Below are 11489 nucleotides of genomic sequence, written 5' to 3' on the forward strand. Positions count from 1 at the left end.
ATCATCATTCATCTGGAAAGTGACAGCGGGGCTGGTGATGGGCAGCGTTGCCGCGCACAAGCTGGGAGCTGGGAGACGCGCACATCTCCATGCTTTTCCTAACGGCCCGCTCCTCCGCTTCGTCTCGCTGTAGCCGTTTTGGGATCACCCCTCCTGTCTATGTTTTATTCCACACAAAAAAAGAGGAGCCCCCACTGAATATAGACATAGATGTAGATAGATATATATTTATATACAAGCCAGAGAGAGAGGGGGATAGGGGGGGGGAGAGAGAGCGAAATATATCACAAATATCCTGCAATTTGTGTGAAATAAGCTTGTAATCTACATCGAAGATTTCTGTCTGCAAAAAAAAAACACAACGGCAGTGTGTTACATTAAAGGGTGGACTAACAAAATCCAAGACTATCTTAAAGCACGCTGGTTGATGGCACAAAGGGTAGGTATAGGAGCGGGAAGCCGCTCTCCCCCGGCCGTGTGTGAACACTCAAGCCGTCTGTGCCGTCCCGCTGGCCGGCGTGGAGAGGCAGCAAGGCCCGGTGTGTGTGTGTGAGAGTCTGTGTGTGTGTGTATCTCTCTCTGTGTGTGTGTGTGTGTGTGTGTGTGTGTGTGGGCTCCAGTCTCTTGTTATTATTTATCTGTCTGTTATTTTAAAAAGAAAAATAATCCTAGACACAGCATTCTTGTTTTTGGAGAAATGTTATGACGGGCAGTGTTTGTATCATTGTATTGCATGCTCTCTCTTGTGTGTGTGTGTGTGTTTATTTTGTGATCATATTGTGGGCTCGCCGACTGCCCGGCTTATTTTAAATCTTTTTTCTTTTAATGTAATGCATATTTTTTTTTAATGAAAGTATTTTTTTTATATAGGTAGACAGATAGCCAACACTGCACAAATCTACGGTGCAATCTGCTAATTTGAGAAAAAGTGCGATTAGACTTCATTAAAATCACTGTTCCTTGGTGCTATTTTGGGACTTAAATTCACAGTCTATTTTTAAAAAATATATTGTTTAAAAAATATGCATATTATCTATATTTGTATCTTAAACCCAGCAATATATAACTAACTGCCCGTGCCCACTGTAAAGCTGGCCCAGGAGTGGTTTGCTTATATTTTACAACGTCGACTTAATGGTACTTTAAGTTAATAGCCTGTTTATGGTGATTTAAACCCAATGTTTAGGTTAATTGTTTGTTTGTTTTGGCAATGTTTAGATTGTGATTTTTGGTCATTTTGAACGCGTTCCGAGGAAATTAATACACGGTTGGTTTTTTTACAGAATAGAACAGTGAAAACTGATTTATTTTTCAAGTGGGGTGGGTGTAAGATATGGCAAGGTTACGTTTATTTTAAAGCGGCCCAAGTTCTCTGTGTGTGTGTGTGTGTGTGTGTGTGTGTGTGTGTGTTAGTTGGGGTATTAAGTCTAGATAGAGACGAAATGTTGGAGTCACTTAGTGGGACAGGGGCTCGTCAAAATGTGCTCGTACAGTTAGAGTGTGTTTTGCGGGACTTTTGCACCCTGTTCATTTAAGTGTATTGTCTTAAGGGTGGCTCAAATGCTGAGTGCGAATCACTGTGTGTGTGTGTGTTTTGTTTTGTGTGTGTAAAAATGGATCTGAAATTTCTCGTGCTGAAAAATATTTATTTATTTTCTCTCTCTCACTCTCTCACTCCTTCTCTTGCTCCACAGTATGATGAGCTGTCCCACTATGGGATGGATGGGGTGCCTATGCCCAGTTATGGAGACACACACACATCCCGCAACCTGGCACATCACTTGGGTCACGGCCCCGGCATCCACGCACAACACTACCCGCCGGCAGGGACCGCTCACCGGGCGACGTTGCCATCAAGCCTCGGTAACAGCATCAACGACACACTCAAGCGGGAGAAGGATGCAATCTACGGGTAAGGGACTCCAAACTTCGCAGGGATTTCATATAACAGAAATAAAGAGAGCACGGGGTTGATTAAAACTAAAAATGAGAGATAAAACAGGAACTGCAATTGGGAAGGGAGAGAAGGGTGGAGATGAAATATCACAGGGGTGGTTTGTTAAACCAGGGTTAGGACGAAACGGTGCCGAGAATGTGTGTAGAACAAGCGGCCGCCGAGTAAAGAGAAGATAACGTTGTATATAGGGTTAAGGCGAGAGAAAGTAATATTTTAAAAACACACACAAGTTCCAAGTTAGTAAAAGACCCAGAAAGTTTCCAACTATTGAGGTTCGCGATGAGAGGAAATTTAGATTTTCTGGGGGTTTATTCGGAGGTTGTATTGTGTTGTATTAGGGCGGAGAGCCTAGGTTATTGTCACGAGCGGGTATTGGGAATGTGTGTGTGTGTGTGTGTGTGTGTGTGTGTGTGTGTGTGTGTGTGTGTGTGTTTCTGTATCTGTGTGTGTGTGTGTGTCTGCGTGCGTGTCTGTGTGTATCTATGTGTGTGTGTGTCTGTGTCAGTGTGTTTCTGTATCTATGTGTGTCTGTGTCTGTGGCTGTGTCTGTCTCTGTGTCTGTGTCTGTGTGTGTGTGTATCTGTCTCTGTCTGCGTGTGTCTGTATCTGTCTGCGTGTGTCTGTGTGTGTATGTATCTGTGTGTGTGTGTCTGTGTGTGTCTGTGTCTGTGTGTGTGTATCTGTCAGTGTGTGTCTGTGTCTGTGTCTGTATCTGTGTCTGTGTGTGTGTCTGCCGCATCTGTTCCACTCAAATAGGGTCCCCCCTGCACGACAGAACAGTGGTCCCAATATATCCCCAACCGTACAAAAGTGCATTGAATGGGTAGCTAGGGCGATGGGGGGGGGGGGGGGGGGGAGAAGAGAGAAGGGGGGTTCGGAGAAAGAGTAGGGGCGAGTCTGGGTGGAGATGGATCTCACGACTGACCCAACTGTTCACCAGAAAGCCCAATATTAGTTAAATGTACACCATTTACACCGAGCACTTTCAACATTTAGAGGTTAATCCATTGGAAGGAGAATGGGCGGGGGGGGGGGGGGGGGGGGGGGGAGTATTCTTCGCCTTTCAATTCTACCTTTGAGGTCTAGAAACCGCTCTATTTACCCCCTTTAGACGAGGTGAGATTGAGCGAGAAGAACGTCTCATCAAACTGTGCACAAAAATGCTGGAGAAACTCAGCGGGTGCAGCAGCATCTATGGAGCGAATGAAATAGGCTGTACAGCCGCTCCCACTCTAGGCTCCAAGTCCCCGTCTCATGACACTAGAACGATTTTATTTTAACTCTGCAGCAGCTATCCTTAACGGCTCCTGTAAATTAAAACTGAGGTCACTTTGATTTCGCCCATTATTTTTTTCCTTAAGGCACAAGAGACGTTAAACCGAATCGCCCTCTGTAACAAAATCCCGGTCACAATTGGGTCAAATGTTTAATGTATCGAGGGGTAATAGTGCAATGTCGCTGTTAGTCGGGACTAAAGCGGGTTGGTTTAAAATAGTTGTGTTGGTGGGAAGCCCGAGGTGATTAGTATAGGGGAGAGAAACAGATTTTGGAAGATATAACCAGAGCAGTTTGTATTTCAGCCACTCTTGTCTGACGCGACACAGTCTAGTTCCACCGGTGCAAAAGGGGGTCGGGATGGGGGCGTTTAAGCAGGGGCGGCAGGGTCCGGGATACGTCTTGAGGTGTCTACACACACAGACACACACAGAGATACATACGCACACACACACAGACACACAGAGACACACAGAGAGACTCAAACACACAGACACACACAGACACACAGACACACACACAGACACACACACAGACACACACACAGACACACACACAGACACACACAGAGCCACACACAGAGACTCAAACACACAGACAGTCTGAAGAAGGGTCTCGACCCGAAACGTCACCCATTCCTTCTCTCCAGAGATGCTGCCTGTCCCGCTGAGTTACTCCAGCATTTTGTGTCTATCTACACACACACACACACACACACACACACACACACACACACACACACACACACACACACACACACACACATAGACCCACACACACACACACGCACACGCACATGCACACACACGCAAGCACACACACACGTACACGCACACACACATGTACACACACACACATGTACACACACACGTACACACACACACACACACGTGTACACACACACACACATGTACACACACACATGTACACACACACATGTACATACACACACACACATAGACACACACACACACACACACATGTACACACACACACACACACACACACACACACACACACACACAGACACACACACACACACACACACACACACACACACACACACACACACACACACTCGGTTGAACTTCAAACCGCGCAGCAGTTTCAAGCTTCAACTTTATATATTACGCGCTGGTTCCCAATTTGACCCCCATCCGAGAGATTTAATTTGTGTTTTTTCGACAAAATTCAGGGCAGTTATCCATGGGACACTGTGCCCCCTTCTCACCGTTTTACACCCTTCAGTATTTTAAACAGAGTCGTTGCGTTTCCCCCGCTCCTTCACCAAGGCTACGTGTAAATGGAGCAAGGATTTCACTCGATGGGGCCCTTACTCGAAGCGCTAACGCTGAATCGCGTCTCCCGTTTAAACAGTCGTCGTTTTGCGGGTTGTTTTGCGGGGTTCCTGCGGTTTTGTGAGCGGGGAATCTGCAAATCTTTTCACGCCTATGTGGCCCATTCCCCTTACTTTACGCTTTAAACCAACCCCGGGTGTAAAAGGGAAGATAGACACAAAACGCTGGAGTAACGACCCGCTGAGTTACTCCAGCTTTTTGTATCTATCTTCGGTTTAAACCAGCATCTGTCGTTCCTTCCCACAGACTGGGTGTAAAAAGGGGTTGTGGTTAAGCTGTTTGTTAATCGCGTAAAACGTGCCAAAAAATCGGCCGTTTTACTTTGAGCGCCCGGTGAGTACTGACCGGCGCTCAGTTGCATTTTTGGTTTTGGTTCACCGAGTTGAAATATCATTTGAAGATTTTGTTTCCAATAAGCATTTTTTTTTTCTGCTGGAAAGTGGCTAATAGGGTGGGAGTCGAGTGGTCTTAAACTCAGATAATTTATTTGCTCAGCAGACAAGCCGGCCCGAGTTTAAACGCTTCCTGGTATAAACGTGTCCAGCGAAAGTTCTTTAATACTTAAAATCGAGCGAGGGTGCAGAATACAACTGGGTCGCTGTCATTCTCGGGTGTACCACCTCCAGGAGTTGCTAATTTACAGAATTCGGGGCACAATCTACAAAGAACGGCGGGACCCGAACCATATATAACTCCAAATGTATCAAGCACACACTATTAACCATATAATAATTACAGCACGGAAACAGGCCATCTCGGCCCTTCTAGTCCGTGCCGAACACTTATTCTCCCCTAGCCCCATCTACCTGCACTCACACCATAACCCTCCATTCCTTTCCCGTCCATATAACTATCCAATTCATTTTTAAATGATAAAATCGAACCTGCCTCCACCACTTCAACTGGAAGCTCATTCCACACAGCTACTGTCAGAAGAATTCTGACTGAATTGTTGTGAATATGTAACAATTAGCGCGTTATACACAGCGTAAAGCGCCAGTCTGTCTGAAGTCGTGTGAAAATATTATGTCTTTTCCAGACTATTTATATATTTTTTGTTGATTATTTACATTTAATCTCCCACCTATTTGTCCCGCATTAGTGGCATTGACTTGTAGCGACTTCATTATGCAGTTGTTTTTAGACTGAGCGCCACTCCAAATTATCCATGTCCGATAAAACGCAAAGATTAAATCCTAATTCAAAGGATTAATTTAATTTAAGTTTGTTCCCCTTGTTCATTCATATTACGGTCAGATAGAACTACCCGCCCATTGATTCTAAATTAGATATAACATGGACAATATTAATTTCCCCAATGTTTCAAACCCTCTTTCATTATAATTTTTTTAAATGTATCATGTCATCTTACTTCATTCTGTTCCCCGGCCCACGATTTGTTTTTAGAAGCCGCCGACATTTTCTGGAGGCCTAGGTAACAATATCGAGATATATGGGGCAAACTAGGATGTTTTCAAGAGAGAGTTTAATTTAAACATGGATTGGACAGGTTTGATGCAGGAAAAATGTTGGGGGAGTCCAGAACCAGGGGTCACACAGTTTACGAATAAGGGGTCGGCCATTTAGGTCTGAGATTAGGAAAAACTGTTTTCACCCAGAGAGTTGTGAATCTGTGGAATTCTCTGCCACAGAAGGCAGTGGAGGCCAATTCACTGGAGGTTTTCTAAAGAGATTTAGCTCTTCGGGCTAACGGAATCAAGGGATATGGGGAGAAGGCAGGAACGGGGTACTGATTGGGGATGATCAGCCGTGATCATATTGAATGGCGGTGCAGGCTGGAAGGGCCGAATGGCCTACTCCTGCACCTTTTTTTAAATGTTTCTATGTTAAGGCATGGCATGAGTTGGCTTGTGGTGGAACGGGTCAGGTTGATGTGTCTGTAAGAGTTTAAATGTTAGTTGTGGGGCATTCCCTTTAATAATCCTTGTCTATTTTGTTGCTCCTTTCTCCCCACACTCCATATCTCTCTCCCACCTCCTATCACCCCCCAAATAATCCCCCACACACAGGCACCCATTATTCCCTCTCCTCGCTCTCGTCTTCGAGAAGTGCGAGCTGGCGACATGCACACCCCGGGATTGTGGCGTGGCCGGCGGAGACGTCTGCTCTTCCGATTCCTTCAACGAAGACATCGCCGTGTTCGCTAAACAGGTTCGCAGCGAGGAAGGGCAACCTTATAAATAAAATTAAAGTAATTTTGGAATTGAGAGAAAGTGGAAGGATTGAGACTATAAAGTGTGGGCGAAGTGACATTACAGGTCACCCGTTGTGAATCGAATGTAAATTACGGCGTGTGTGTGTTAGTGTGTGTTAGTGTTAGTGTGCGTGTGTGTTTGTGTGTGTGCGTGTTAGTGTGTGTGTGTATGTGTGCGTGTGTGTTTGTGTGTGTGCGTGTTAGTGTATGTGTGTATGTTAGTGTGTGTGTGTGTGTGTTAGTGTGTGTGTTAGTGTGTGTGTGTGTGTTTTAGTGTGTTAGTGTTAGTGTGTGTGTGTTTGTGTGTGTGTGTGTGTTTTAGTGTGTGTATGTGTATGTGTGCGTGTGTGTGTATGTGTGCGTGTGTGTGTGAGAGAGAGAGGGGGGGAGAGAGGGCGAGAGAGAGGGAGAGGGCGAGAGAGGGACAGAGAGGGCGAGAGGGAGAGAGAGTGAGAGAGAGGGCGAGAGGGAGAGAGGGAGAGAGAGAGGGTGTGAAATATGGATAGATCTATATTATATTGAGATGAATTTATTAAATATGTTCAGGTCACTTATTCAGACACAAAATAGCTACACATCGGGTGTAAACAAAAATGCTGGAGAAACTCAGCGGGTGAGGCAGCATCTATGGATTGAAGTCTGAAGAAGGGTTTCGGCCCGAAACGTCGCCTATTTCCTTCGCTCCATAGATGCTGCCTCACCCGCTGAGTTTCTCCAGCATTGTTGTCTTCCTTCGATTTTCCAGCAGTTCCTTCTTAAAATATGTTTGCCAGCGCGCTGTAGATACATAGACAAGGATCGGGGTATTTTTAAAAATCGCTTCCATAATTATAATGGCCCGGGTAATTAGGCCGCGACAGCCTAAGATTATCAATATGGGTGTGAAATTCATCCGATTATTTCCAGCGCCACTTGTATATTTCTCATTCAGCCATTAATTTAATAACAATCAGCGCTAATATAAGCATCACATTTCGAATAGAAATCAGATTGAAATGGATTTAATTTCATATTGTTGGAGAGGATTGATTGCGCGTTGGGTTTTCGCCCGGCGTCACACACACTGCGATGGGAAAGGCAGCCCCCGCTTCCCCGGGTGGAAGGGGGAATAGAGCCCGCTAGTCAATGCCTGATCCCGGGGATTCTTGGCACCGCTGGCCGGGGTCGGCGTAGAGGCAGCGACCCGCGAGGATTGGAGGGGGGAGCGAGTGGAGCCCAGAGTGTGTGTGTGCTATTGTATGTATACATCATGCAAGTCGTAAGTGTGTAAATATCTACCCATTAGTATTATGATTGGATGTGCGCGTTGTGTGTGTTGGCTGTGCGCGTAAACAGTGCAGCTCGCAATTGTGTAAATGTGTGCAAATTAGTACAACGATTGTTTGCGCGTGTGTGTAAACAGTACAGTTCGTAATAGTGCAAAATATGTACAAATTAATATCGCGGTTGTGTGGTGTATACAGGCGGTGTGTGTGTGAACAACGGAGCTGGTAATAGTGTAAATATGTACAAATCAGTATCGCGACTGAATGTGTGTGTGTGTGTGCGTGTGTGTGTGTTGTGTGTGTTTTTGCGCGCACGTGTGTGTGTTTGTGCGTATGTGTGTGTACAGACTGTTTGTGTAAACAGTGCAGTTCGTAATAGTGCAAATATGTACAAATTAGTATTACCTGCATGTGCGTGAGTGAGTGTGTGTGTGTGTGTGTGTGAGTGTGTGTGTGTGTGTGTGTGTGTGTGTGTGTGTGTGAGTGTGAGTGTGTGTGTGTGTGTGTGTGTGTGTGTGTGTGTGTGTGTGAGTGAGTGTGTGAGTGTGTGCCCAGGCTGTGCGTAAACAATGCAGTTCGTAATTGTGCAAATGTGTACAAAGTGGTGTTAGGAGCTTGTGTATGCGTGTCCGTGTGTGTGTCCGTGTGTGTGTCCGTGTCCGTGTGTGTGTGTCCGTGTGTCCGTCCGTGTGTGCGTGCGTGTCCGTGTGTGTGTGTGTGTGTGTGTGTGTGTCCGTCCGTGTGTGTGTGTGTGTGTGTGTCCGTGTGTGTGTGTGTGTGTGTGTCCGTGTGTGTGTGTGTGTGTGTCCGTGTGTGTGTGTGTCCGTCCGTGTGTGTGTGTGTGTGTCCGTGTGTGTGTGTGTGTGTGTGTGTCCGTCCGTGTGTGTGTGTCCGTGTGTGTGTGTGTCCGTCCGTGTGTGTGTGTGTGTGTGTGTCCGTGTGTGTCCGTGTGTGTGTGTGTGTCCGTGTGTGTGTGTGTGTCCGTCCGTGTGTGTGTGTGTGTGTCCGTGTGTGTCCGTGTGTGTGTGTGTGTGTGTCCGTGTGTGTGTGTGTGTGTGTGTCCGTGTGTGTGTGTGTGTGTCCGTGTGTGTGTGTCCGTCCGTGTGTGTGTGCGTGTGTCCGTGTGTGTGTGTGTGTGTCCGTGTGTGTGTGTGTGTGTCCGTGTGTGAACGCCGTGTAAATATTGTGTGCGCGCATTATGCACCCATGTTATTTTTTGTGTCATTACTCCTTGAATCTGGTATGGGACATGTTTGTATCCACCTGTAAGCATGTGTACAAACCTACTTCGTTTTATAATCTTAAATGATTGAATCTAAATGTGTAACTGTGTGTGTGATCGCCGCCAGCGGGGATTTGCGCGTTTATCTATCTGTGTGTGTGTGTGTGTGTGTGTGTGTGTGTGTGTGTGTGTGTGTGTGTGTGTGTGTGTGTGTAGATGGTACTTAGCTGCGCTGGTTCTGTAAATTTACGCGCTGTTTAAACGGCGCGCTTGTGTAAAAACTGTGTGTGTGAGAGAGAGGGAGCGTGTCTGAGACAGTGTTACGTTACCCCTGGGTGTACAATCATTCGCATCCCACCCCAGGTGTAAAAAAAACCTTAGGAAATTCCGCAGCGCCGCCTTTAGACATTTAATTGCGATTTGGGACATATTTGAACGTTCACCGTTCTCAAGCTGTTGATACTAAAACACTCTCAAATTCTCTTCTTTCTTAGATCCGAACAGAAAAACCACTATTCTCTTCCAACCCCGAGCTGGATAATTTGGTAATTAACAGTTTTCGTCCTCTTTAGTGATGAGAGAGCACGGGCGTGTCTGGCGTTTGCAGCGTCCTGTCTCGGCTAAAAAGCCTTGTAGAACTGGGCAAAAAAACCGCATTGTCAAACTTACAACGCGATATTAGCGAGAGGGTTGGGCTTTCCATGGTTCAGTTACTGCTCTGAATTGTGTTTGTACAAATAAGGCATGTGAAATATCCCGATCTTAGTGTGGGAAGGCCACCAATGATGAAAGAATGGATCGACTGGGCTTGTATTCACTGGAATTTTGAAGGATGAGAGAGGGGGAATTTATAGAAACATATTCTTAAGGGATTGGACAGGCTAGTTTCAGGAACAATGTTCCCGATGTCGGGGGAGTCCAGAACCAGGGGTCACACACAGTTTACGAATAAGGGGTAGGGAATTTAGGGCTGAGGTGAGGAAAAACTTTTTCACCCAGATAGTTGTGAATCTGTGGAATTATCTGCCACAGAAGGCAGTTGAGACCAATTCACTGGTTGTTTTCAAGAGAGAGTTAGATAGAGCTCTTAGGGCTAACGGAATCAAGGGATATGGGGAGAAGGCAGGAACGGGGTACTGATTGGGGATGATCAGCCATGATCATATTGAATGGTGGTGCTGGCTCGAAGGGCCGAATGGCCTACTCCTGCACCTGTTTTCTATGTTTCTAATTCTCACAGAGGGATATGTTGTTCCTTTGGTTGTGTACCTGCATTAATCGAGCCTCTCTTTCTTCTTGTAGATGATTCAGGCAATACAGGTGCTGAGGTTTCATCTGCTGGAGTTAGAAAAGGTAAGGGTGCTGCGCTGTAAGGTGGAGGGTGTCCTGTTGGTGTTCCCCTGTGTGTGTGTGTGTGTGTGTGTGTGTGTGTGTGTGTGTGTGTGAGAGAGAGGTAGAGTGGAAGAGAGAGTGAGTGGGGGGGGGGAGAGAACGAGTGAAGGAGGGAGAGAGTGTGTGAGGGTGGGTGTACATTGGATGGGCAGGAGTGTGCAGGCTCATATGCGTGAGAGCTGAAGTGTGAGCACGGGTTTATGCTCTGAGGCTGTGTGTGTGTGGCAGAGAATAAGCACGTTGATGCCCTGGGCGTGCGTGTGTAAAAGAGAGTGGCGAGTGAGAGGGTGTGAGCGTGGGAGAGAGTGAGAGGTAGTGAGCGGGTGTGAGAATGTGCGCAGGAGAGGAGTTGGGTGTGTGTGTGCGTGTAAATGAATGTGAGTGTGTGTGAGTGTGTGTGTGAGAGGGTGGGAGCGGGACTATGTGTGCGTGTGAGAGTGTGGGTGCGTGTGTGTGAATGTGTGAGTGTGCGTGTGTGTGTGCGAATGTGAGAGTGTGTGCGAGTGTGTCTGCATGTGTGTGTTTGTGTGTGTGTGTGTGTGTGTGTGTGTGTGTGTGTGTGTGTGTGTGTGTGTGTGTGTGTGTGTGTGAGTTTGTGTGTGTGTGAGTTTGTGTGTGTGTGTGTGTGTGTGTGTGTGTGTGTGTGAGTTTGTGTGTGTGTGAGTTTGTGTGTGTGTGTGTGTGTGTGTGTGTGTGTGTGTGTGTGTGTGTGTGTGTGGTGTGTGTGTGTGTGTGTGTGTGTGTGTTTTGTGAGTGTGTGTGTGTGAGTTTGTGTGTGTGTGTGTGTTTTGTGTGTTTTGTGTGT

General features: G+C 46.4%; 1 protein-coding gene across 1 annotated transcript; it reads left to right on the forward strand.

Annotated features, from left to right (window-relative positions):
* Positions 1–6: 6 nt before the first annotated feature.
* Positions 7–10700, forward strand: LOC116969801 (homeobox protein Meis1-like; the record flags this gene model as incomplete). Its single annotated transcript, XM_033016581.1, has 5 exons — positions 7–439; positions 1695–1912; positions 6621–6762; positions 9787–9837; positions 10595–10700. Coding segments are annotated over exons 1-5 (529 nt in total), but the record flags the coding sequence as incomplete, so codon positions are not given.
* Between the last annotated feature and the right edge of the window lie 789 nt (positions 10701–11489).

This window comes from Amblyraja radiata, unplaced genomic scaffold, assembly GCF_010909765.2.
Source record: "Amblyraja radiata isolate CabotCenter1 unplaced genomic scaffold, sAmbRad1.1.pri scaffold_1229_ctg1, whole genome shotgun sequence".
NCBI lineage: Eukaryota > Metazoa > Chordata > Chondrichthyes > Rajiformes > Rajidae > Amblyraja > Amblyraja radiata.